Source organism: Sturnira hondurensis, unplaced genomic scaffold, assembly GCF_014824575.4.
Source record: "Sturnira hondurensis isolate 20B ecotype Veracruz unplaced genomic scaffold, ASM1482457v3 Scaffold0007865, whole genome shotgun sequence".
Lineage (NCBI taxonomy): Eukaryota > Metazoa > Chordata > Mammalia > Chiroptera > Phyllostomidae > Sturnira > Sturnira hondurensis.
The window spans coordinates 700,538-728,410 of NW_028080496.1; the positions used below are offsets into that span (position 1 = coordinate 700,538).

At 49.6% G+C, this 27,873-nt stretch overlaps 2 protein-coding genes across 3 annotated transcripts in view; one reads left to right on the forward strand and one right to left on the reverse strand.

The window, feature by feature from the left end:
* Nucleotides 1-3,579, forward strand: part of TMEM266 (transmembrane protein 266) — a 55,800-nt gene extending 52,221 nt beyond the window's left edge. For both annotated transcript variants that reach the window (XM_037053461.1, XM_037053462.1), the window contains exon 10: nucleotides 2,402-3,579. In XM_037053461.1, coding sequence (XP_036909356.1) covers nucleotides 2,402-2,988 — 587 coding nt within the window. In that variant the 3' untranslated portion in view covers nucleotides 2,989-3,579. The remainder of the gene's footprint in view (nucleotides 1-2,401) is intronic.
* An 8,304-nt stretch (nucleotides 3,580-11,883) lies between these two features.
* The window catches only part of ETFA (electron transfer flavoprotein subunit alpha), a 53,993-nt gene continuing 38,003 nt past the window's right edge, over nucleotides 11,884-27,873 (reverse strand). Inside the window, exons 10-12 of the mRNA XM_037053463.1 lie at nucleotides 23,010-23,075; nucleotides 19,984-20,064; nucleotides 11,884-12,245 (exon numbers count right to left, since the gene is read on the reverse strand). Of these exons, the coding sequence (XP_036909358.1) occupies nucleotides 12,207-12,245; nucleotides 19,984-20,064; nucleotides 23,010-23,075 (186 nt within the window). The 3' untranslated portion in view covers nucleotides 11,884-12,206. The remainder of the gene's footprint in view (nucleotides 12,246-19,983; nucleotides 20,065-23,009; nucleotides 23,076-27,873) is intronic.

Here is a 27,873-nt window from a genome sequence, read left to right on the forward strand (position 1 = left end):
GCAAGGGCGTGGGAGAGGGGGTGGCTAGTGGGCAGGCTGGAGTGGGATCAGGGTTCAGAAGTAGGTGCTCTAACTGGGACTCAAAGGCAGGGGAGAGCTAGAGTGATATAGAGGAGCAAGATATGGGCAGCAGTTTGAATGGGTACATTGGGGAGGTAAAAAGGAAAGCTGGGGAAATATTTTGGGGAACTACAGACAACTGAAAGGGGGAAGCTGGAGAGCAAAGAGTAAGGAGCTAGGATGGCCGCCTACGGGTCAAGCCAGTGTGGGATGGAGCTAGATTGGGAAGTTAAAGGGTGAGCTAGTATGACTAGGTGGCGAACAGGGGGTGCACACTAGAGGGGTGAGCCATAGTGGGGAGCTAGGTGAGGTAGAGTGGGAAACCAGAGTGGGGGGCTGAGTCACGTAGTAGGGCGAGTTAGGTGGCAAGACGGCGGAGAGCGGTGGTGGTCTAGCGTAGGGAAGCAGTGTGTGTAAATGGAGGGAGGCGTGGGGATTATCTGAGTGGAATGGAAGAAAAAGGAGTTCGGGGGCCAGCTAACGTGGGACGCTGGCTAGGGATGAAGCGGGGAAAGCTGCAGTGGAGATCTGGGGGTGGCAGATCCATGAGCAAAGTGCAAGTGTGGAGAGCTGGGCATGTAACTAGGGGGACCAGGGTGGCAGGGTGTGGAGGAAGGGGGAGGTACAATGGGGGTTAGAATTGGGAACTATGGGTTTAGCTCACATAGGGAAGCCATGGAGGCAAGAAGTGAGACAGGAGCAAGCTAGAGTGGGGAGCTAGGTGGTTGGGCTAGAAGGTGCCCTGTAAAGTAAGTCCCACTAAAGACTAACTCAGACCCACTGGAGACTAAGGCCCACTGAAATACAAGTCATCCCCTGGCACTGAAAAAGTAAGTTACATGTCAGAAATGACATGTCTGTGGGACTTAAAAAGTAAGGTGGTCTAGACTAGACTAGGGTTCTACAAGGTGAGCTAGAATAGGGATCTAAGGTGGGAAGTTACAGGTCAAGCTATGGGCAACATAGGGGTTCAAGCTTGATTGGGAAGTTAAAGGAGCAAAATAGAGGGGTGATCTAGAAACTAGATTGGGCACCTAGAATGAACACCTTTACTGGGCAGGTAGGGGACTAGGTAGAATGGAGTGCTAGGGAAGCATGCCACGGGGTGAGCAAGAGTGGAGAGCTACACTCGGGAGCTAGACCAGGGCACTACAGAGAAAGCTAGAGTATGAATTATAGTGGGGACCTGGGGGGGAGGCGCAGCCCAGAGATCAGAGCTCAAGAGGGAGACAGGGATGTGCTAACTAGGGTGGTGAGGCAGAGTAGGAGCTGGAGGGAGGGTGCACTAAAGGTGGGAGCTATGGGGTGACTCACAGGTGCAGCTGGGGCGGGGTAGATAGGGATTTGTTACCATGAAGAGCTCAAGTTGGGATTTAGGGGGTGAGCTAAAGGAGCTAGGGTGTGAACTGTGGGGGCTAGAGGGTTGAGCTATGGCTCAAGCCAGAGTAGGGTCCTAGTGTGGGAAGCTGGAAGGGCGAGCTAGATTGGGCAGCTGGGATGCAGAGGTCAACTAGAGACAGAGGCTAGGGGGTATGAAGGAGGGTGGGGTGCTAGTGAGCAAGAGTTTTATGACTCGGAGAAAGGGTGATGAAATAGTGTAGTAAATCACAGTGGGGAGCTAGGAGGTGAACTAGGGTAGTGAGCTGGAGGGTCAAGTTCAAATGGGGGCAAACTGGAGTGGGGAGCTAAAGTGAGCTAGAGGGGCAAGCTAGACTTGGGAACCTAAGGCGTGGGCTTGGGAGACTAGCTGCAGGGGTTGATCTGGGGGGGCAAGCTAGAATAGGCAACTAGACTGAAGAGCTAAGGGGCCAGGCCGAGTGGGGGGAGTTTAGCAGGCACACTGGGGTAAGCAAAGAACGGGAGTTAGAGTGGGAATCTAGCACCGCGAGCTGGGGCGGGGGGGGGGGGGCCGCTAAGAAACACGGGAGAGGACAAGCTGGAATGGGGAGCTACAGCAGGTACCTCTGGAGCAAGCTAGAGTGAGAAGCCAGAGAGGGGACTTATGGTGACCAGCTACTGGCGTGAGCTACAATGGGGTGCTAGGGGGTTGAGCTATGGAGGTGAGCTGATGAGAACTAAAGTGGGGAGCTGGGGGCAAAACAGGGCGGCTAGAGGGGTTGTGTGCAAACTGTCGTCTTCTCTGGTCCCACTTCCACTCACAATGAAGTGTCTGAAGAGCCTGTGCGTGGGCATCTACATACCTGTATGCACGTTTTTCTGAACTCGTCGACAGTGGTCTCACCGTCCAGTCCAAGAACTGGTTCTGCTCAGACCTGCCTTCACCAGGACCCAGAGGTGGGGTTGAGGGTGACACCTTACCAGCTCCCCTCCTTTCTTGCAGACAGCGGAGTCCCAGAGCCAGCCATGTGTCTGGTCACCACGGCTGCCGTAGACATCCACCAGCCCAATGTCTCCTCTGAACTCTTCTCGGTGGACGTGCCCCTGAAGCTCAGTGGTAAGGGCACCTGCGTGAGCTGCACCTCCGAGAGCACGTCCTGCTCCACTGGCAGCTCAGTCCCTGAGGCCCAGAGCGACAGCAGCACCCTGTGCTCCTCTAGGGATGGCAGCACCGCCCGTGACTTGTCTTCCGAACCCAGCCCCTTTCCCCTGCCACTGCCACCACCGCCCCAGCAGCAAATGACGGAGACCACAGTCCAGGATCTGCTGTCCTCCCTGTCAGAGGACCCCTGCCCATCCCAAAGGGCCTTGGACCCAGCCCCTTCAGCCCAGCCCAGCCCAGTAGGCTCTGCCCAAACCAGCCCGGAGCTGGAGCATAGGGTGAGTCTGTTCAACCAGAAGAACCAGGAGGGCTTTCCCGTCTTTCAGATCCAGCCCGTCATCCACTTCCAGCCAGCTGCGCCCACGCTGCATAAATTCACATCTTTGGAATCCAAAGAGCAGACACTGCACAGGGTCCCCGAAGCCTAGGGCCTCCAGGTGGTGGGCTGGGTGGGAGGAGCGTACACAGTTGGGGCCACATGTAGGACCCAGGAGCCCACCTGGCCTCTCAGGGTGCTGCCTGCCTCCAGGGAGGTGATACCAGGAAAGGAGGACACATGCCTCAGACCTCAAAGCCCAGAGCTGGTGCCTCCTCTGGCCCTGACCAGGGAAAGGCGGTGCTCACGGCTGGGTTTTTAAACCATTTTTACAAAACCAGCCCGAGGCCCAGCTTCAGCAGGGTGGAGTCCAGGCCCAGCTCAGCCTCTGCCGTTGCCTTCATTCCTGGCGCCCACCTTGGACCCTCGGGAATAGCACTGTGAGCAGGGGCTGCCAAGCCCCACCCCCTCCCGTCCAGGGATCCTGGGTGGAGCCCACACAATCTCACGAAGACCACCATCTGAGCCTGTTTTGTTCCTTCTCATTTCCGCATGAGCCTTTCTGGGTCTTTCAAGACAAACCTAGTTTTCACCTTCACAGGACATAAAGGGATGAATTTGCAGGTGGACGGGAGTGTCCTGGGGGCAGGGGACAGCCATTTTGCAAACTCAGCTTTAATAATAAAAACCAGCTGCACTGAGATTTGGTTGGCAGAGGTCTTCCTTTGGTTGCTGGCCTAGATGCAGGGTCTGCTCGCTGGGGCTGGCCTGGTGAAAAGCCACCCATCCAGGGGCCCAACCCCTGTCTGCCAGCCCTGAGGCCTTTTCAGAGTGGAGGGCACTCTGGGCCCAGGCGGGAAGCTTCCCTCACACGGCCTGGGTGTGTGGCTGCAGACTAGTCCTGTCCCTTCCCTCATCTCCCCACCAAAACAGAGCTCAGAATTCCATGTTCCTCGCTGACAACTGTGACCCAGCTCTCCCACCTGGGTCTCCATCCCTGGGACCTCAAACTCAGCAGGTGCAAGACCGAGCACCAGCCTGAAGGCTGCTTACGTACACACAGAGCATCCGAGGCTCTGCTCATTCCCCATAAGCTGTCACTTCTGCCTTCCCAATCACCTGCCCACACTCCAACACGGCCTGGCCCGGCTGAGGCCAACCTCCCTGTCTCCCTTGCTGAAAAGCTTCCAAGGGGTTTCATGTTGGTAACCCCTGTGTTTTGTTTTACACACCCTAAAAAGTCATGAGGGAGGGAGCTGGACTCCTACTGTCCCAGCGGCACTCCTCCACCCGGTCATAGTTCCCTCCACCCGGTCGTAGGGGCTTACCTGCCCCTCTGGCCGCCCTTTCTCCCCTCTGTTGCTGTCCAGGTTGTTCCTGGTGTGCAGCTGTCTCACTCAACCCTCCCTAGAAGCTCCTGTGGCCGCATGGAATCACCTGGCAGCACAGTGACCCCACCAGGGCTGACAGCACCCGCTTCCCTCCGGCCCTGAGAGCCCCCAAAGCCACAGCGTGGGCAGAGTCAGAGACAGGGGACTGGACTGGAAGGGAGGGAGAGTCTTGGCTCACGGGGAGGTGAGCAGCTGTTCCAAACATTAAAGGAATCGCTGCCCAACTGGGCCATTTCGGGAATGTCACTTGAGACATCCTGTGTCCCCAACAGCAGAATTAAAACTTCCAGGACTGAGCATTCAACTAACACCTCTACCGACGGGCTTCTTTAATTCCTGATGACCCTGGGGGGTGCTGTCAGTATTTGCACTTCACCGACGAAGAACCCGAGGCTCAGAGACACTTCAGACTCTCCTAAGGTCAAACACTAATGAGACACCCCGAAACTGGAGCCCTGACTCGCCCGACAGTGTGCTACGTGCTGTGCTCCCAGGCTTTAGAGCTTTTGGAAGCAAAATAGTCTCTCTCAGCTTTTTCACATGACGGGCTGGAAAGCATTTCATGATTTATAGTCTCTAGGGCAAGACCAGCAGGGTCCTGGATCAGTGGTCTGTAGGCTCAACTAGAGATAGCCACCATCCTCAGTGCCCCATCAGGGCACGTGCTGGCTGCCCTGACCAGGTAGTGGGGCCTGTCCTGGGCCAGAGGTGAGGCCTAGCTGTCAGTCAACACACACCTCTGCTGCGGCTCCTGCTCTAGAGACACCAAAGGACCAAAGCGGGAATGAGGCTAGGCAAGTATCTCCTGCTCTCTGCTGCCACTTTCCCACCTAGAAATGGGATCTGCAGAACAGCTTCACTTTTAAAAGTTTGTTTCTTAGGGTACTTACAAATTGCTGTGAGCCGGAATTCTGCCTGAGCACCCGCTGCCATCTTCTTGCCTGAACAGGGAGTACCCATGTTAGAACTGCCACATGACCAGATGCAGACTGAGGAGAAAAACCCCGGGAGGTATCTGCTGCCTCTGCAAAGACAGTCTGCTGTCAAAGCTGTGGCGGGTGACACTTAACATGCCAGGGCACAGGTGTGGGGGGGGAGCCTGCAGGTGTGGAGTACGGCAGGTGAGAGAGTAAGCTCTGGTTTTCATGGCTTCCATGGGAGCTGGTGGAGATGGGGCCCAAGCACCAGCCCCCAGGGAGGCAGCAGAGTCCCTGGGAGGCCTGCAGCTCTGGGAAGTGGCTCCCCCTGCCCATCTACCCTTCTCGAGAGCCCCCCTGGTGCCCTCCTACAAGGAGGGGAATCTGGGTAACAGCAGCTTCTCCTGGAAGCCAGCAAGAGGGTGATGGTGCGAATGGCTCCATTCATTCCCTCCCTGCTTGGATGGGCTCTGTGCTGCCTTCCCTCATTACCAGTCCTGCAGAGTGGGTGCTGCCTTCCCTGCTTCAGAGGAAAACAGGCTCAGGATGAATCACTAAATGACTTGCCCAAGAGCACAGAGCTAACACATACACTCCTAGGAAGATTCACATCCAGGTCTGTCTGGGGCAGGTGCCATAATGGACATGGAGAAACGAGCCCCCTGGAATGAAACCGGTGTGACATCAATACAGCTAGGGACAGAAGTCAGGCTTCCAACCTCCCAGCAGTTGCTGTCCCTCAGACAGCCTCCCAGCACAGCCTCCCCACTGGAGCTGGAGAAGAGCCAATATCATGGCTAGAGTGCCACCTGGATATGCCAACCCTGACAGCAAGGACACGGCTCAGAGCCAACCGTGCTGGCGGCCAGCCCCCAAGAGAGCTGGGCCAGAGCTGGACAGGCCCACAGCCTGCCTTCCCTGAATGAGGCAGCGGCCCCTCCCCAGGTAGCCCTGGGCAAGGCCTCTACCCCAAACTCTGGCTTGTTGGATGGAGCCACACAGAGGGTGCTTCCACAGACCCTGCACATCAGAGGCCCTGCCGTGTTTACTCCTCCCTGCCCCCCTGTTCTCGCTCCAAGACAGCTCTCCTGAGGCTCTGGGTCCTGGTGCTGCTCTCACACTCCTCCAAGGGGCACTCTCCTCGTCCCTAAAGAGGACTAGCAAACAGGGCTATGGAAGTTCACCTGAGATAAGGTCAAAAAGGAAAGTAACTCACCAGTAAGTCAATAAAACACTTGTGCTTAACAAGCACACCCGAGGGCAGCTCGGGGGGGTGACACAGGCAAGCCCAGGTACGAAGGACACCGCAGGGCTGGAGAGGCGCCTGCACCTCTCCACCTGCACCTCGGGTGCTGCTGGGCATCCAGGGCGTGTCGATGCCCAGGCACTTGCGCTCTCAGCCCAACCCTGTTTCTGGCCTGCTATGCAGCCCCACTCCCCACACCAACACAATAACCACTCCTGGCCCCGCACCCTTGTGAGGGCTGCTAGGGGGGTGACTGACATAATGGAAGCAAAGCCCTTGGAGAATGTTTCAAGGGAGACCCAGCAGAAACCACCCTCGTCAATAATAGACACCGGGATGCTGCACTGCCCATGCTCAGCACTTCTGCAGAAAGCTGCCCAGGAGATGCTCAGTTATTCACCAGCTACTGCTGCTGTTTTGGGAGGGGGGAAGGTGCTGGTGGGGTATACGGGGGCTGAGAGGATGTGTGCTGCCCCTAGCCCAGGCCCTGCCTGCTCCTCCAAGCTCATCCCTCTCTGTTCACACATCCCTGATGGTTCCCCTATAGACATTGTCCCAGAGTCCTCAAGTTAGATAAGGGACAGCCTTCCCCCAGACAGGCTGTATTCCTGTGCCCTTTCCAGCATAAGCCAAAACCTACATTTATTTCCCTGACATCAACTGAGCAAGGCATTCGTAACCACTCCACATTTTTTTTTCTCCAGTGCTGAGAAGTTTGGTACTATCTCCTGGCAAATAACTTAATTATCCAAAGAAAATGATAGGACACTTGCTGCTGAATTTATTGCAAGCTACCAAAGAGATGTGCGGGCATTGTGTCATGTAAAGCCCTAGGCTGCAGCAGAGGGGGGCTGGCTGCCTACTCAGCCTGAAACAAGCAAATGAATTAAATTTGCCTGGAGATCAATCAGGACATTAAACACTGTGATGAATGTGGCAAATCTCTTCAGTAGCTAAGATTTACGGGGCACCTTTCACCAAGTGCTCTTGTCGACTCCCCCACATCAATTAGGCCTCGTAACTAGGTAGACTCCCCTACCCACCCCCATAACGAAGGGGCTGGGTTGTGGGGCTGGAGTTTGCTAAATGCCCCCAGAGACTGCCAGTGTGCAAACCACAGCCCTGCTTTCCCGAGCAGAGTGGCCCAGAGCGGAGGGGTGCCAGGCTAGAACAGACGCGGGGATCAGGGGCTGTGTTCCCACCATGTTCTGGTGCTTCTGGAGCTCGTCCACACTGGCCTTCTGTGTGGGACACACTTCCCCGCTGGCTGGCTGAGCTGCCCCTTCTCAACTCAGCTCAAAGGTCTCATCTCACTCCCTCTGCTGCACCCGCCCCAGCCAAGCTAAAGAGGCACTGCCCCTGTTCTCCCGAAGTGGAGCTGGAGTCTAGCTCAGGCCCCACATCTCACTGCCTCTCTGGTTGGTCCCCTCTCAGCCAGTTTGTTCATCCAGAAAGTAGGGGAAATGCCACCTGCTTTGTAGATCCCCGTGTTAGAGAAGCTACATCTGGTTCCCAATAAGTGACGTGGGCCAGAAGTTCTGGCTTGCCTTCCAGTCCCACCACTGCCTTTGTGACTCGGGCAAACCACTTTCCCAAGAGCCCGATTTCTTCAGTTTCCTACTCTTTCCACCTCTGAAGCAGGACCTTACATGAAATTACTTTATAAACCTAGGATTATCAGCAACTTGGGTTTCCCACAGGTATTTTTAAAAAATCCAGCAGTATACTAAATTGTGGCAGTTTATCACCCTGACGAGCTTTATCGGTCAAGTCACCTCTGGCTGACCAACTGCATTTATCATCAAGCTCGTCCATCCTCTGGGTTTCCTAGACTCTCAGGCCCATTTTTATGCAGACGAAAACCACTGCCTTTCAGAGACAGTGTGAAATGCAACCTAGCCAACCACCCTTTTCAGGAGACAGAGAGCACTTAGGGTTTCAGACCCCCAGCCCAGCACAGACACGCCCGGGTTCCGCTGGCAGCTCAGCTCCCACTGGCCCGGAAGAGCTCCACCCTCTGCCAGCCTCGCCCACAGCTCTGGGCCCATTTCCACTCTCCTGGGGCCTGTTCTGTAACCAAAGAGCTTTCAGCCAAACCCATCCAGGGCACAAGGCCACAGGGTTCTCGCAAAAGCCTGCCAGTCACTTCCATCTCCTCCCTCCCTCCATCCTGAACACGCTGCCGGGTTAGGTCACTCTTGAGGTCAGGTCACAGGCCTTCCTCATAACATGTCCAAGACCCCTGTTGCCAGGATTGTGGCAAGGCCTCAGAAAGTCACACAGCTCTTCGCGGAACATTCTCGGCATACTGCATACGTCGCATTTCATTTTAACATATAAACAAGGAAGACTTACAACTCACAGTATTTTTAAGTATTGGATGCATGTTCACTAACTAAGCTGTGGAGGGTCCATGGCTGCTGACTGCCTCAGGTAATAATGCCCCTTTGGGGCTTGTCCATTTGCTTTCCGATCTGCTTACAATCCTAAGAAGGTATAGCAGCAACCGAAGTCTTAGGGGGAAAGTTTGTTAGAAGGACCTACAATTGGGAGAAATTCTATTAATTTTTCCTACAAAACAGGAAAAGATACACACCTTTCACAGTACCACCCCTGGTGCAGCTCCTAAAATGGCAGTATTACGTGAGGGCAAGTTTGGGAACCACTGACCTACGAGGAAAAACAGCCAAACTCCTCAGCCCATCACTCAGTTGGCATAACCCCTCTCCTGCCCCTCTGATCTGTTGCTACTTCTGCCCCAACATGCTGATATTGGAGACTCCACCCCACGGATGAGAGAAGGCTCACAGAGGGAGCCCTTCTGATTTCCTTTTCTTTAAAGATTTTACTTATTTTTAGAGAGAGGGGAAGGGAGGAAGAGAGAGAGAGAAACATCAATGTGTGGTTGCCTCTCACATGCCCCCCCTACTGGGGAACTGGCCCCCAACCCGGGCATGCGCCCTGACTGGGAATCCAACTGGCAACCTTTGGGTTCACCACACCAGCCAGGGCTGATCTGCTTTTCTAATCCCGATTTCATTCTGTCTTTCCTCATAGCTGCGAAATCTTGAGGGTGTGGCCCCAGAAGCCTACATTCTCGGAGCCAGTTGGGGTGCTGTTCTCCTTCAGGGCCACACGCTCTCCCTTCAGGGCAGAGTCTGGGCCAGAATCTCTCGGACGTTTGCTCCAGAGCCCACAAAGCACAGCTGCTGGGCCCGTGGGCCGAGGGAGAGGCTGGCCCTATGTTTTCTCAACCACTGAAAAGCTGAGTGAGGGGTCACCCTCCTGATCCAGATGCCCTTGTAGGTTTCTGTCCACGTAACCAGGCCACCAAATTCCCAGGGGCTGTATGAGGCTGATTAAAGACCTCAAAACACACAGGAAAAGCACACACACCACAGAGAGCTGGGCCGACCCCTTTTGCCCACCCGCCCCCAGAGCCACAGCGCTGGACCCTCAAGCCAGGTGCAGGGCAGAGTCATCAGGGACTGAGCGCCTGTTTCCAATGAAACACACGGACAGAAGGGCACACCAAGTCACACCTTCTGGCATATGCAGTGTCTTTAACCACCTGCCCCCACCCCACACAGCTGCCTTTTAAAGGTAAAGTGCAGCCCTAGCTGGTGTGGCTCAATGGACTGGCGCTGGCCTGCAAACCAAAAGGTCACCAGCTCACTTCCCTGTCAGGGCGCGAGCCTGGGTGGGGGGCCAGGTCCCCAGTTGGGGGTGTCCAAGGCACATCGATGTTTCTCTCCGTCTCCTTTCCTTCCCTTCCCCGCTCTCTAAAAAATAATAAATAAAATCTTTTTAATAAAAGGAAAAAAGGTCAAGTCTAAGTGGCACACAGAGGGGCTTTCCAGGTGAATAAAATGCTGTTGGAGAGACAGCCCCAGAAAACCCTCTCCCCACCTCAGCGAGGACCCTGCGTGTGAGCCCCCAGCACCCAGCACTCCGTGCCCGTTACCTGAGGGTGCTGTGCAGCGAGTCTCGCTGCTCCTGCAGCCAAAGGGAGACAGAAGCACAGACTTCCTGGTTTCAAATCCCGGCTCTGGTTATAAGGTGCACTGGGCAAGTTACATTACCTCCTTGTGCCTCAGCCTCCTTCTCTGTAAAACAGGGATATTAATAGAATCTATCTTACAGTGTGTCTGAGGATGATGAACACGTACGAACTGTAGGAACAGGGCCTGGCACACAGTAAGCACCATACTTACGCTATTATGATGGCGATGAATCGTACCCAGTTAACGTTAAGTGAACAGCTGCGTGTGGCTGGAGCAGTCGTGACAGGAGGGAGCCAAAGGAGAAGACCCAGCAGTTCACGGCTGACACTAGGAACCACGCCAGGGCACCACCTGGGACGGTCCTCCCTTTGCTCCTTCTCCTGTCTCCAATTACCGTGCCCAACAGAGATGAGGGGTAAATGAAATGGCCCCGAGCAAGGTCAGTTCCTTTGGGAAGAGCCTGAAAACCACGTGGCCTTGGACAAGTCACTTTACCTTCTCCACTTCTTCCTCAGGATCCCTGTCCATACAGGGGCCTGACCAGACGACTGCGCAGCTCAGACGTGCAGGGACCTATGGCTCTGACACAGAGCTTCACTCTTCTCTTGCCTCAAAACACAGGTGGAAAGGCCAGAAACACTCAACTTCTGAGTTTCACGGCAAATGATTACAACACAAATCAAAAAGGTTCAACCAGCCTGTACGACGGGGCCTCTCTGACCCTCCCCCACATATCACTGGCACTTCCCCTCCCTCCCTGCTGCTGCCCTCGTCCTGTTAACTCCTGCAACTGCTGCACACCTGCTTTGGGGTGGCAGCCTCGCTACACCTTTCCTGCAGCTCAGACACCAGCCCACGCCCTCCTGCAGGCCCGGCCAGAGCCCTCCAACCTGCTCTGGGCCTGCACACACAGCTGCGGGTTCCAAGGGACACTCCTGACCTCAGCTGTGCCCCCGGGCAGCACTGTGAGTGCCAGAGCGAACCACCCGTGCGGCGGCCTGCACGCCTGGATGCTTTCCGAGAGAGCCCAGGGGAAGCCGTCGGGAGGGCTGAACAACAGCCAGAGCATCCTCTGAGCAGGATGTTAGACATTTATAATAATTATCAAACTGTCAGCAGAAGAGGCCATACCCTCTGAAAACACACCCCTTCTTATCCCTTCTCCTTTACAGACACAAAGCCCTGTCAGCGGACACGTCCAGCGAGCACAGTCAGCACAGTCAGGTTGAAGTCAGGTGAGCTCCTGTCACCTGGGCTATGACTTTCTGAAGATGGAGGTATACTTGAGATCACGTTCATGTGCCCTGGCTATGCTTTTTAATTCTAAATCTGGCAACCCTGTTCCTCTGACAACTAGGTGAGCGGGGTTAAGATGGTGGCAACGCTGATATTTATTTACACTCTTGCCTCAAACACAGAGCCCTCCATGAACCAGGCAGGCAAAAAAAAAAAAAGATAAATGGATTTTTACTACCTTTCTTCCATTTTCTCTCTCTTTACCAAGCTAGGCATATTTCTAGTGGTAGTTTTTAAACTGTGGAAAGACTTTATTATATATTTTATTACAGAATTAGAAAATTTCAAAAATTCTTTTTTGGAACCACAACTTAAAAGAAACATAACAGCCCATAAAAAAGCATTGTGTCATTTGTTAGCATTTTTTTCTCAAGTTCTGAAATGCAGCTTTCCATTGACTGTTCTAACAGCCACAAATTTTCTATAATTGCAGCTGAATACTCTCATAATTTTTCTCCTTAAGACATGATCATCAATCATTTTTTCTTCAATAGCTCAGTCATTTCAGGAACTACCTGTAAATTTAAAAAGAAGTAATTAAGCCACATGAGCCTTTACTGTGACACAGTCACCTGCAGAGGCCAGAGGAAAAAACACGAGTCCCTCCTGAGGGGCGCATTCCCCACCCTGTGCCTCCTCTCCCCACCCAGGAACTCCGCTGGTCCTCCTGTGGTGGGGGAGACACACCTCTGCAAGACGGACCACCAAGCCACATGGCCGGCAGGGCCTAGGATTCTTTCTGACCCAACCGCAAACCCCAGAAAGCTCTGTACAAAGCAGGAGCACACTGTTCTTGTCGGGGCGAGAGGCCCTCTGAGCTCCCTGGCCTTCCCCTTTCCCTCCTGCACTCCTGTCTTGCCTTCAGAGACCACACCAAGTCTCTTGCTCAGTCACAACTCCTGTCAGCCTCTTTGGCCTTTTCTCCTGGTTCACTCACTCACCATTCATCTCACAAACGTTGTTGCTTCCACAGCATATGTTACTACCTTCTGGCACATAAAAATGAGCTGTGCGCTGAATGTTCAAGATCATCACCCCGTTAAAATCAAGGCCTTCTGCTAACCCAGTGGCTGGCCAGCAGACACAGTGAGGAAGCACCATGAGGGGAAACGGACCGTGGTGGTGCCCATCTTAAAAAGGATAATTTGCTAACCCTGAGTCTCGGCAGTTCAGTGGCTGCAACTGGAGCTTTGACTGTGGAGCTGCCTTGTAACAGCCGGGGCAGCAGAGGGGAGTTGCATGTGGGAACTGGAGGGGGACATGACACACAGCCCACGGGAGCACTAGCTGAGCCACTCACACAGCATATCAGTTACACAGGCTTCTAAGACGCTGGAGGCCGTCCTAGCGCACAGAGATCCCAGCTGAACCCCCCTGACGAGGACGGCCTCTCAATTATTTAAGAGAGCTACATTTCCATTAGATGGAAGTGATGTGCTCGTACAAAATGTATTAAGGTGATTGTTGACATGCTGTTTCTCCCTAACGTCACTCTGTCTGCAGCCTCCTGAAAGGCCCGCCTTCACCCCGGAGCCAGCAGGCATTAGCTTGGGGCAGCGCCCGGTGCTGGCACCGCCTCCCACTCTCCTCGGCGCGCAGGCCGTGAGCTCCTGCTGGTCACACGCGACGTGCTCAGCGAGGGTCACACGTGACGTGCTCAGCGAGGCTGAGGTGGGACCTACATGTCCCATGAAAAACAGACTAGAGCCCAACTCCTTTTAAGGGAAATGTGAATTTGGTTTAGTCCAGTTTCTGAAAACCTTACCAAATGTCCCCCTGCCACATTCCCCCAAAAGGATGAGGGTCTTTCTCGCTCTTCACCATCCGTAGCCTTTTTATGAGATCAACCCCAGGTACGGCATGTGATGTCTCGGTTGGGGAAAGGAAAATGCCGCCTCGGGTTCACGGGGTGGCCGGCGGCCTGAGCACACTGAACGATCTGGAATCTTGTTTTATTCTATTTTAGATGCTGTAGAGCAGACCCCCACCCGGTAAGACCAAATGAGAATGAATTTACATTTAAAATAAGAGAGGTCCAGGAATGATTCCTGCCCACAAGGAGTGACCTCTCGCTGGGGAAACTGAGCCACCCAGTCAGAAATGTGCTCATCCTACACTTTATGTAAGAGGATGAGAAGAAAGACACTAAATACTCCAAATTCAGGAGTTTTGTGGGAGGAGAGATTAGTGTGGACTAGGAAAAATCAGAACATTAACAGGGATCCTGGCAGGGAGAATATAAATACATAAATATATGGAAAGAGAGAAAGAGAGAGAGAGAGATAGAAAGAAGGAGAGAGAAAGAAGGAGAGAGGGAGAGGGAGGGAGAGAGGGAGGGAGAGAGAGAGAGAGAGAGAGGGAGAGAGGGAGAGAGGGAGAGAGGGAGGGAGGGAGGGAGGGAGGGAGGGAGGGAGGGAGGGAGGGGGCAGACAGATAAACACTGCAGGCTCCGTTCACAGTGAGGGGATCAGAGTGGCTCAGTGGGAGGCCGTGCTGGGCAGGATGACAGCTGAGGCGGGCGGTACACCATGCCCCATCAGTGGGAACAGAACAGTGTCTTCAACAGAGATGGGGCTGGGACACCCACATATCCGTGTGCCAAAGAATAACGCTGGATCCTCACCTCACGCCATATACAAAAATTAATTCAAAATGACCTAACCATAAGAGTGAAAACCCTCAAATTCTTAGAAGAAACCATAGGGGTAAATCTCTAGGTCCTTGGAATTTGGCAATGGATTCTTAAATATGACACCAAAAACAAACGAGAAAAAACATAAACTGAACTTCATCAAAATTTTAAAATGTTGTGCACCAAAGGACATGATCAAGAAAACAAGATAACCTACAAAATGGGAGAAAATATTTGAAAATCATATATAGTGGTACCTTGGTACTCATCGTTAATTCGTTCTGGAACTTGTGACAAGCGCCTAAACCAACGAGTACCTGTCCATGAGCTACCGTGAGACTGACGTGCCAATCTCTGTTTTATTCCAAGACAGGGGCACTGAGTGGCAAGCAAGCACTGAGTGCTGAAACATTTTTTTCTTGTCAAAGTGCAATGAGTACAGGGTTTGACAAGTCCTGAAACCGAGTACTGTGGTATTATTGTATGTGATAAGGGTTTAATATCCAGAATATATGAACTCCTACAATTTAACAAGAACAAGACAATTCACCTTAAAAATGGGCAAAAATGTAAATGGGCAAAGAACCAAATAAACATTTCTTCAAAGAAGATACGCTAATGGCCAATAAGTGCATAGCTGTGCCAGGTAGCTCAGCTGGTTAGAGCATCATTCGGATATGTCAAGGTTGAGGGTTCGAACCCTAGATAAGGCACGTATAAGAATCAACCAATGAAGCCCTGGCTGGTGTAGCTCAGTGGATTGAGCACAGGCCTGTGAACCAGAGGACCGCGGTTCAATGCTTCGGTTGCAGTCAGGGCACATGCCTGGGTTGCAGGCTACACCTGGGTTGCAGGCCAGTTCCCTGCAGGCCAACTCCCAGCAGGGGACGCATGAAAGGCAACCATACACTGATGTTTCTCTCCCTCTCTCCTTCCCCTCTAAAGATAAATAAATAAATAAAATCTTAAAAAAAATTAACCAATGAATGTATCAATAAGCAGAACAATAAAGCTGATCTCTCTCTCTCTCTCTCTCTCTCTCAAAAAAAGCAACAAGAATAAGTACATGAAAAGATGCTCAACACAACTGGCCATCAGGAAAATGCAAATCACAGCCACACTGAAATACCACTTCACACCCACCGGAATGGCTATAATAAAAAGAGAAGGACAATAACAAGTGTCAGCACGTGTATGGAAAATTAGGGTCCCCATACATTTCTGATGGGAATGTAAAGTAGGGCAGCCACTTTGGAAAACAGTCTGGCAGTTTTTCAAAAGATTAAACACAGAGTTATCGAGTGACCTAGCAATTCCACACCTAGATATACACACAAACAAGATGAAAACACGTCTTCACAAAAACTTACAGACAAATATGCATACTAGCATTATTCATAATAGCCAAGAAGTGGAAACACCCAGAATGGGTAAACAAAATGTGGCATACCCAGAAACTGGATATTATTCGGTAATCAAAAAGCACGGAGAGCTGATACATGCTACAAACATGGAGGAACCTCGACCACACAGTGCTAAGACACTGTGCTAAGAAGCCAGACAAAAAAATCCCCATATATCACGAGTCTATTTATGTGAAATGCCCAAGATGGGCAAATCTATAGAGATACAAAGTAGATTAGTTGGTGCCAGGGGCTGGGCAGAGTATGGAATAGGGAGTGACTGGTAAACACAGGGGGTGTCTTCTCTGTGTGGTGAAAATGTGCTGGAATTAGGCAGTGGTAATGGTTTCACAACTCCGTGAATAAAAAAACACTGTATATTTCATAAATGTTTCTGTTGAGAAATCAGATGACAGTCTAATGGGACCTTCCTTGTAGGTAACTAACTGCTTTTCTCTTGCAGCATTTGAGATTCTCACCTTCTCTTTACAATCTGACATTCGAATTACAATGTGTCTTGGTGGGGGGGCCTGTTTGGGTCTGTCTTGTTTGGGACTCTGCACTTCCTGGACTTCTGTGTCTTTTTCCTTCATCAGGTTTGGCAAGTTTTCAGTCATTATTTCTTCAAGTATGTTCTTGATCCCCTGCTCACTTTCTTCTTCTGGCACTCCTACAGTCAAGATGTTGTTACACTTCATGCTGTTCCAAAGGTTTCTCAAGCTCCCCTCATGTTTTCTAAATTCTTTTTCTTTTTGCTGCTCTGCTTGGGTCTCTTTTTCCTACCATTTCTTTCACATCACTGATTTGTACCTCTGCTTCATCTTACCTACTGTTTATTCCTTCCATTGTGTTATTTATTTCAGATATTGCATTCTTTATTTCTGATTGATCTTTTTATGGTCTTTTAGAAAATTATATTTTATTGATTATGTTATTATAGTTGTCCCATTTTTTCCTCCCCTTTATTCCCCTCCACCCTCCCTGTACCTGCCCCCCACCCATCAGCACTTCCCTACCCACACCAGTTCATGTTCATGGGTCATACATGTAAGTTCTTTGGCTTCTCCATTTCCTATACTATTCTTACCCCCCCCCCCCGTCTATTTTCTACCTATCATTTATGTTTTTTATTCCCTGTATCTTTTCCCTCATTCTCCCCACCGTCTCACTGATAACCCTCCATGTGATCTCCATTTCTGTGATTCTGTTCCTGTTTTTGTTGTTTGTTCAGTTTGTTTTCGGTTTTCTTTTTCTTTTAGGTTCAGTTGTTGATAGTTGTCAGTTTGTGGTCATTTTACTGTGCATAGTTTTGATCATCTTCTTTTTCCTAACAAGTCCCTTTAACATTTCATGTAATAAGGACTTGGTAATGATGAACTCCTTTAAACTTGACCTTACCTGGGAAGCACTTTATCTGCCCTTTCATTCTGAACGACAGCTTTGCTGGATAGAGTCATCTTGGATGCAAGTCCTTGCCTTTCATGACTTTGAATACTTTTTTACAGCCCCTTCTTGCCCATAAGATTTCTTTTGACAAATCAGCTGATAGTCTTATGGGAACTTTTTTGTAGGTAACTGTCTCCTTTTCTCTTGATGCTTTTAAGATTCTCTTATTTTTAACCTTGGGTAATGATGTGCCTTGGTGTGTGCTTCATTGGGTCCAACTTCTCTGGGACTCTCTGAGCTTCCTGGACTTCCTAGAAGTCTATTTCCTTTGCTAGACAGGGGAAGTAAGTTTTCAATCTCTTGCTCTTCCTCTTCTCCTTCTGGCACCTTATGGTTCAGATGTTAGAAGTTATCCCAGAGGTTCCTAAGCCTCTCCTCATTTTTTTGAATTCTTATTTCTTCATTCTGCTCCAAATCATTGATTTGTGTCCTGGTTTCTTTCACTTCACTGTTGCTTCCCTGTATATTTTTCTTTATTTCACTTTTCCCTGTATTTTGTGATCAGACACAACCATTTCTGTGGGGATGCTTACCACCAGTGTTTTGAACTCTGCATCTAATAAGTTGGCTATCTCTTTATTGCTTAATTCTTTTCCTGGGGACACATTTCTTTGTCTCCTCATTTGGCAGCCTTCCTGTGCCTGTGTACTAGGTAGAGCTTCTTTGATTTCCTATCTTAGCACACCTGTTAAGTTCTATGGTATTTAAAAAAAAAATCAATGGATTGAGCGCAGGCCTGTGAACCAGAGGATCGCGGTTCGATTCCCAGTCAGGGCACATGCCTGGGTTGCGGGCCGGTTCCTTGCAGGCCAACTCCCAGCAGGGGACGCACTAAAGGCAACCATACATTGATGTTTCTCTTCCTCTCTCCTTCCCCTCTAAAGATAAATAAATAAATTTTTAAAAAAAGTTTCCTATTAAAAAAAAAAGTTCTATGGGAGGGAGCCTTGGGTATTCACCAGAGAGGGGAAACCTGCTTCGTTGCTTTGTAGCTCCATGTGTGGGGTAGGGGTCAAAGAGGTGTCAGCACCACTGCTGGCTGACTTCTGGGGGATGGGCTGGCACTCACCCCTTTTCCAGTCACTTCATCCACTTCCTGTATGCGACTGGCACTCCTCCAGCTGCTGTCCTGGTTGTGGTTCCCATAGTGGGAGGGTCTGCATGCTTTCTGAGCTCTCGTGAGAAACCAGCAGCTCCTTCCATCATTCCAACCCCCACTGGGTTTACAGCCAGAAGTTATGAGGCTTTATCCTCCTGGTGCTGGAACCCTGGGCTGTGCAGTCTGGCCTGGGGCTGGGATCACTTGCTCACAGGCGTCCCCCTGATTTCTATATACCACACATGAACATGGCCGTCCCTTCCACCAGCTGCTGTTGCCACACTGCATCCTCTCCACCTGGAATCCCCGTCTCCGCCCCTCTTACCTGGGGGGATGAATATAGCTTCTTCAAATCATTGGTTGTCAGACTTCTATACAGTTCTGGGCATTTCTGGTTGCTTTCCGTTTTTAAGTTAGTTGTGGTCCTTCTTATGGTTGTGCTGGGTTGCGCCGAAGTGTGTCTACCTACACCTCCATCTTGTCCAGCATTTTCTGTGTCTAAATTCTGTATCTGATAAATTGTTTGCCTCCATTTCATTTAGTTCTTCTTCTGAAAAATTCATTTGTTCTTTCACTTGGGGGCTGCTTCTTTGTCTTCCATTTTGGCTGCTTCTTGGCGCTTGTTTTTTGTACATTAGGTAGATCTGCCAAGATCNTTATGGTTGTGCTGGGTTGCGCCGAAGTGTGTCTACCTACACCTCCATCTTGTCCAGCATTTTCTGTGTCTAAATTCTGTATCTGATAAATTGTTTGCCTCCATTTCATTTAGTTCTTCTTCTGAAAAATTCATTTGTTCTTTCACTTGGGGGCTGCTTCTTGGCGCTTGTTTTTTGTACATTAGGTAGATCTGCCAAGATCTGGTGCGGCCCTAAGTCAGACGCTGCCTGTGATGGGCCCTGGGAAACCTGTTTGGAGCTATCAGCAACCTAGAGCTTGTGGCTCTGTCTGCTGGGCCTGGGTGCCTGCAGAAAGCACCAGGCCAAGCACCGAGGCCAGCTTTTACCAGGACTGTGTCCTGGGGAAGGTCACCTAAAGTCTCAGACATGTCAACTGTGACCTTTCAATGTGGCCAAATGAGTATTGGGTGCTCATCAATACCAATGAAGTAATTCCTTTCACAGGGCAGGACAAACACAGATAGCAGCAGAGAAGGAAAAACATTACAAAAAGTGGAATATGTGAGGAGGGGGAAGTAAGTGTTCTCCCCTACACCTGCCACGTCAGAAGGCTTTAATTCGCCAGCATGACCAGCACAGCTTATTTGCTGGGTCAGACAGGCTGGACCTGAGTGCCCATTCTTCCCCTGGGAAGCTAGAGCACCACTGGCCAGTCTCCAAAAGAGGGGATTTGATGTAAATTCCTTTACGGTACCTGCCAAGTACGACTCTAGGTCAGGGTTAGCTGACTCACTTCACACTGTCTACTAACTCAGTACACCATGGGCCAAGAGCCATATGGATATTTTAAATATGACACAGACTCCTTAAATGGAAAGTTATAATGCTCTATATAGACATCACGTATTTATTAGGACAACTTCCCTTCAAGCAGTTCAAAACTGTGTACATATATTATTACATACACACACAGAAAGACAGACAGTGCCTCCCTGAAACAGCTTCTTCCCCGACCAACTCAGAGGTTCTCAGAGGACAATCCAGGTAACAGCTTACCTTGAATAAATCTGCAACTATTCCGTAATCTGCCACTTGGAAAATTGGAGCTTCTGGATCTTTGTTAATTGCCACAATTGTCTGTGAAATAAAAACAGAGTTTGCCCAGGAAAACACACCACATAAACTGACAGTTCTACTTTAACTGTCCTGGTAACAAATGTGTCCAAAAACGTCCACCAAACTAGATTCACTTGATTCATTGTGCTAATACTGTAAATTCAGAACTTTCTGTGTTGGAACATAAATAATCTCCCACTCTCACCATGGGCCCGTCACAGCCCTAAAAAGGTTTTAAATCATTATTTCTATAAAGCTGTTTTTGACTGACAAACGGGTATTTCATTTTGGATTAAGAAGCAGCTCAGAAGAGGGACTGTGGGAGCCGTCGGGAACCTGGCTCCACCTGCACAGCAGCGGCCGGCACCGTCGTCTCAGGTGCCCGCCTGGGAACCCCGGAGCCCGCTGAAGGCTTGCACCTTGCAGGGGGAGGCCTGCAGCTCGCGGCGGGGCAGCAACCCATCCCCTCTCTGCAGCCCTGGCCTCGTAGCAGACCACTGTGCACAGAGTGTGCAGGCGCCAGAGCTGGCAAGACAGCCCTGTCCTCCAGATACTGGGGACCTGTGCTCAGATCACAGAAGCACGAGGAGGAGGATGGCCAGTGCTGTTGCACCTCCCCCACTGTTGCAGGCCCCTCACCCTCTGGCTAAAGCTGTCTGCAGACGGTTAAAGGGATATTGCGCTTTTCCTGGCCCCTTCATTTTCAGTTGTCTCCCCCTTTCTTTCCCCACCAGACTCAGAAGTTCGAAAACACGTGCAGATGTGAGGAAATTACAAAATAACCACACAGATGTGTTCCTCACAGATGGCTTCTGACATCGTCACAATTAAAGTAAAATTAAAGTTTATATTTTACAGATAGATTATAGTAATCCAAATCTTGAGAACCAAAAATAAGTTTCAACCTGCCCATTATTCTGTCTCATGAGAATGGCTAGAACACATTTTAAAAGTATTCTGACATAGCCTGACTTAAAATATAGGTCACGCAGCATTATGTAATTCCACTGCAGGGGCCCCCAAGAAGCCCCTCACAGGGATGGGCATAAACTTCCAGGACACCCGAGACGAGAGCATAGGCCAGGGAAGCCCCCCCTCCAGGGGAAGACGCCACACACACAGAGACGTGTGGTCAGAGATGATAAACAGCGGTTTCCAACTGGGCCTCCAATCCCTGTCACAAGGACAAACACGTTGAGTCATGGGCATTTGCATGGAGGTGTTTCTCTAATTAATGATGGGTAGTGATTTTCCGGGACTCTACCTACTAAAATATGACAGTTTAATCACCTGAAAGCTTTGTCAGCCTACCATATGAAAGTTACTTTTAAAGAAACAGCACATAACTGTGGGCAAGGAACCACTGAAGTATGCAAGAAACAAAGATTTGGTCACAGTTTTCCAGATAACTCAAAGAATATCCCCAAATTACCAATGGTAAATAACTGCGATGAAATCTTGCTTCCCCCCCCAGAGCTCTCATCTGTCCTTGCAAATTCACTCTTCTTCCTTCCAGAGCTTTCAAAGCACGGATTGTATTCGACCATATCAATGTGCACATAGTCCACACGTCAATATCACACTGGCTCATTGATAATCACATCTTATATTCTTTCAACTACACTACAATGCTAATGAAAGTGGGAGCCATCAGATTTACGATGCAACTATCTGATTTAAACCAATCACTCCAAAGTGCTGTACTAGAGCCAACCCGAGACGGCCGTCTCTCCCGCTGCAGACAGCGATGATCGCCCATCTTTTCAAGCATCCCAACGTGTGGCGCAAGCGCGTGCTGACTACACACTTGTCGGCTGTGTAGACGGCTACACTCTTGGCCTAAGGCTATTCTTAGGGATCGTTCCCCGACACCATCTCCTCGCTCAGTTCCTCCCTTTTTGCTCTGAGGTGTCCTGTCTGTCTAGTCCACCTCCCCCGCCCAGTCCAGCGCTGTTGGCATGGAATGAGAATTTTCACCAGGATCATCTCGGTGGGCAGAGTATTTCATCTTTGAGAAGCAGAATTCTGGATATGTCTCAACTGGCCCAGCCAGAAATATTTTTTGAGGTTGCTGGTGCTGGGGGGGGGTTCCCCTTAATGGAGCAATAACATTTGCCTCACTGGCACCGCTGTTTCCGAACTCAGTGAAGAAACTGCCTCCCAGCTGTCGGTCTGACTGGTTTCGAGGCGACTCACTCAGAGGTTACCAGGAGGCACAGCAGGCACTTTCTTCAAGGTAGACGTTAAACCTGTTAAAAGTTTTACTACCTTCTATATCCATCTCATCGGATAAATGCAGGAATGTCAAAGCCATCTCTGATTTCATGAAAGACTAAGTTCATAATTCAAACTGTTCATTATTATGCATGAATTAATCTGTCATATCCTGAAATTTATGTTCACAGAGTCATTACATAGGACTTCCAGATACAGTTCAAGTAGCAAGTTAAAGTCAACTTGTTTCCTCTGTGCATTGCATGTTTTAAAATTACTGAGGTACTACAACACTCCAACCCAAAATGTGTCAATCCTATTTTAGCAAAACCCAAAAGAGGGGCCTTTGTGACAGATGAGCGAGGAGACTCTTAGGGGACCAGGGTGAAGCAGACACAGAATGAGGGATGAGACCATCACACACTCGTCAGTCAGACAAGATTTCATCCCATGTTTTCTTTCCATCCACAGACGGTCGGAACGAAGAGAGACCTCGGTACTTGCCCCGGGCAGACAAAGAAGGGCCGTGCAAACAGAACGCGCCCTGCAGGGTCAGCACTGGAGCTGGGAACCAGGGGCAAGCCTCTCCTAGCAGGGGTACAGCTGCAGACAATGAACAGGACACGTGCTTTCATTTCAGTCCCTAGAGCTCAGTGAATGGGTCAACTTCACACACTGGGAAACATGCAGTGAAACCCAAAATTGTACACAAGAGTTTCTCCTCTTAGCATCACTAACCGTGGTATAGTTACCTTGCTGTCTTTCATCCCAGCTAAATGTTGGATGGCTCCAGATATTCCTACAGCAATGTAAAGTTCCTGAAATAAGAGACCATATCATTAATACGTATTTGTTATATAATTCCTTCCAAAGTATTTGCTATTAGCAATTCAAGTCTCCAGCAAAAGACATAAAAACAAGATAGATGCAATAAGTATTATTTAAATCATGCTCTCTTTCCCTGACCTCCCTAAGCCAAGCCATCTTTCCCCTCGGAATTCCTACAGCAGGTGGAATAGTGAGTGTGGACCACAAGAGCCTCTGAGCCTTAAGCACGCGTCAACCCCCGTGCCAAGCATTTCGAACCCGCTGTTTCACTTAATCTCACGATTTCCTCTCAGGGAGCACTTTGTCTGTGCTACTTGTCATTCTGTACCTATTTATTCACAGTATACACACACTGTGGAGTAACATTCAAACACACAGATGCACACATATTAAAATTATTTTGACTTGTTTGCCTTCTCATATTTGCATGCACATGTACACAAAGTCTCCCTAGGAAAGAACAAACTTCTTGAAGGCATAGGTTTAACCCCTGCATTTCCAACACCCAATAAAAGGGCCCCCACACTAGTTTCTAAGTAAATGCTGACGCACCCCTTCTAGTCCCCTGCCAATTATTACAAAGGAAATGACAACTGAATGCTGTTCTCTGTCTGCTTATCTAAACTTTTTAAAAGATTTTATTTCTTCTCAGAGAAGGTAGAAGGGAGGGAAGAAGAGAGGAAGAGAGACATCAATGTGTGAGAGGAACACTGATTGGCTGCTTCTCATTCACCTCTAAACGGGGACCTGGCCCACGACCCAGGCGTGGGCCTTAATAGGGAACTGAACTGGAGACATTTCGGTTCACAGGCTGGTGCTCAGTCCACTGGGCCACACCAGGCAGGACACACTTATCTAAAAATTTTACAGTACACACGTTTGAAAATTAAAATTCATTATCATCACTGGGTACTGGAAATATAAGGGAGAACACTTTGCAAACTATGTAACTGTCTAACCATTATGCTGTACGCCTGAAAATAACACAGACTAATACTGCATATAAACTGCAATTGAAAACAATTTTAAAAAAACTATCATGGAAAACCAACTTAGTAAATGCTGATAGTACTATGACTATCTAACCACTACACTGTACACCTGAAACTAATACAAAATAATACTGAATGTAAATTGTAACTGAAAAATAAAATTTAAGTTATAAAAGATATCAAAAGGGTAATTAAAGATCTAATATCAAAAAAATAAGCGCTTAGCTGTTCCATTCTGTCTATTAGACGCATAAACAACCTAGCACACCCTGGCTTGGGCAGGGGTGCACCTGCCACGTAACCAAAGTGTCACAACAACAGTGAAGTTTCTCTTCAACACGCAGAGCGTGGAAGGCACCGAAGGTGGCTCTGTCACGCTCAGTCTTACTTCTCGGCAGATCCTCAAAGTCAGTGACAGTGCCAAGTGCCCCACCCCGCACTGCTCATAATCTAACCACCGCTCCGTCCAGAATCAAAGAGCATTTCCACCGAGATCAGTCACTGCCACCTAATGCTATGATGTTCATAACACACAGTGCGTGAGGCTGTGTGAGAGTCCTTTCCCTCTCGGTTTCCCCAGCTGTAAGCTGGGGCACAGCCCCGGCACCAGAGCTTTGTCCAAAGGCTCCCGGGACACTCTGAAGTGCAGCCAGGGCTGGGAACCACGAGAACAGGCACCCGAGCCTCAGAGCTGTGACTCCACCCAGCACTTTGAGGGGCTATCCCTGGGCCTCACCTCAAAACGCACGGAGGCCCAACGGCTTCCAGGGCAGCAGGGTACCACTGCGTGCCCTGGAAAAGGAACAACCTAGTCACCGCAGTGTGTTTGTCATCTAGAAACGAGCTGCGCTTGTTTGCCCCTTCGACTTGCTCCATGGGGACCATCAAAAGCCTGAAGGAAAGCAAGAGCCGCCTGGCCCTAGGCCTGGGAGGCGCCTGCAGTGCGGTGAGGTCGGGAGGGCAGTTCCCACCCCGAGGCCGTCTCAGACCCATGGCTGAGCGATGCAACCAGGCCCTGCCATCACACGGCCTCACCAGACAGGCACATTCAAGTGCGTGACAAAAGGGCTTATTTTCTTTGAAAAAGTACCACTATTTTCTATTGAAGACTTGCCGGTAACTTCAACGGATCAGTTTAATGCCATTTCAGTTTGTTCTGAGTATCATTTCTTTCATGAAAGGACATTCATTAAACCATTAATCAAAATATACTTACAAAATCTCATATTCAGGATAACAGGCCAACAAGTTTTTATGTAAAGATTTTTAACACCAGAAACTGTCTCACTAACCACTGTTCTGAGTGTACTCTCAAAGCCAGCATTGGAGAGATCACCGTTCGGTAACGAATCCCTATGACACACTCGTCCACATTAAAATTCAACAAATCTTAAAAGCCTTTCCATCTGCATCATAAAATGCTAATAAAATTGTTGACTCATTCTGGCAGTAAACGTCTATATAAATATAATATAAATGAAATTCACTTTAAACCCCCTGAGAAATGAATACTGTTCACTGACTTTAAACCATAAATGTCACTGAGGGAAGAACAGATTCTGGGCCCAAACAAGCCAAGGCCAGGGCCAGCCCCGCCTTTCTGCTTCCTGACCACCAGCACCAACAGTGCACACAGGTCCATGTGACCAACAGGACCTTACTCACGCCTCGCAAACACGAGTTTCTGAATTAACAGAAAAGCATTAAAACAGTAACCAAGCACGAGTCCTGGACTGTGGCTGCTTTCTGAGGCCTGAGCGCTCTCAGCCAGGAAGGGAGTAGTCGGCTGTCTTCGTTTTTAAAGAACAAGTACAGGCCATTAGATTAGTATCGGAGGAGGCTTCCTCAGGCTGGCTCAGGGAGCGTTTTGGTATCTCAATAATAATTAGTATGTGCAAAACCTTCCAGATGCTAATTTATGGAGCACCCTAACACTGATAAACAATACAGCATGGCACTCCCTGCCCCGAGGCACTTTCCTTCCAAGTCAGATAGTGTGTAAGATGATTTAGAAAGAGTGTGAGAGGCGTGTTGTCGGAGGGGAGAACAACAATTAGGGTTCGAAAAGTGGTGGGGTTAAAGAAGAACAGGCACAAAGAGAAGGAGGGGCCGTCCTGGTGAGACAGAACCCCAGGAGCCTTAGCGAAGTGTGGGCTGGTCATTCTGCAATTCAAAATGGGGGCTGGTGGGAAGAAGGAAAGCCCCAGGGCAGCAAGAGGAACCAAGGTTATTCTGAAATAAAGAGAGACAGCGCTTCCTTACAAATAAGGACCAGCAGAAAAAGGCTCATATCCCCTTCCTTTGTCAAAACTTGAAAAAGCCGCAGCTAGACTCACTCCCCGGCCACAGTGCGGAGGGACGGGGCTGCCACGTTCAGGGGGGCTTCACAGAGGGACTTGTGACTGAGGTTAAGAACCCAGGCTCTGGAATCTCTCTGCCTGGGTTTAAATCCCAGCTCGGCTACCCTACAGACAAGCAACTGTGGGTCAGTTCTTTAACCTCCGTGATTCCACTTGTGCATCTGAAAAACTGGGGCTGTAAGAATCCCCACTTCATAGGTTGCTGCGAAGCTTCCATCCTTAGCTTAGAATCTAGTTTCCCAAGACACCGTTGTGCCACTCAAGTTGAAGTCTGCTCCAATACCGACGCTCTCAGGCCACTGGGTGGTCCGGAGCTGCCCTGCGGAGCTGAGCAGGGTGCACACCGAACTCTGGAGGGCAGCCTCCTTTGTCACCAGTCACTGTAGAGCTGCATTTTTATTACAATGATTTTTCAACAGATGGCAGTAAAGTAACTTGAGAAGGGGATATTTTTTCCTAATTCACTCAAAGCGCTGCACAGGACTAGCTGGAGTGCAGGGCGGTCAGAGTCCCCTGAGGTGCACGAGTACTGTGACGGTCCTGTAACAGGAAGGAGCTGAGGAGGGGTGGTGATGACATCACTGTGTCTCACAGGCATTACGAGAACAACTGCTCATGCTCACAGTCTAACCACACAAGTTAACGTAAGATTATAAAAACCCGTTAAACAATACAGGAAACAACCGAGTGTGACAGGGTGTGGTCTCTTACACAGCCCCTGCCACTGGGAAGCACAAGGCCATTATAGGCTGGACTATTTAAGTCTCTGAGTCGCATTTACTCAGTAGTAATAACTTCCCCTGGTAGAGTTACCTTTACAAGCTAACTTAATTCCTAATACCTATAGTCCAAGTGAATAAAGTGATTCATTCATTAATCTCTTACTGTGCCTAATTTGTAAACTTTACCATTCGGATGTGCAGGGGAAAAAGAGTATTCAGGGTGGGGCAAAAGCAGGTTTACAGTTGTGAGTACACAAAACAGTTTATTCCTCTATTATTATTTATTATTGTATTATTTTCTATACAAATAAGTGTAAGCCTACTTTTTGCTCCACCCTGCATATAGTTTGGTAATATCCATGGCTTCAGGCATCCACTGGGGATCTTGGAACATGACCCCTGCAGAGAGAGGAGGGCTACTGTATAACCGAAAATGTGGGACACAGCTGAAGTGACACTTAGAAAAATATGTTAGAAAATTAATGAGCTAAGACCTCAACTTAAGAAAGTTGAAAATGGGCCCTGGCTGGTGTAGCTCAGTGGATTGAGCTCGGGCCTGTGAACCACAGGATCGCAGTTCGATTCCCAGTCAGGGCACATGCCTGGGTTGCAGGCCAGTTCCCAGCAGGGGACTCAAGAGAGACAACCATACATTGATGTTTCACTCCTTCTCGCCTTCCCTCCCCCTCTAAAGATAAAGAAATAAAATCTTAA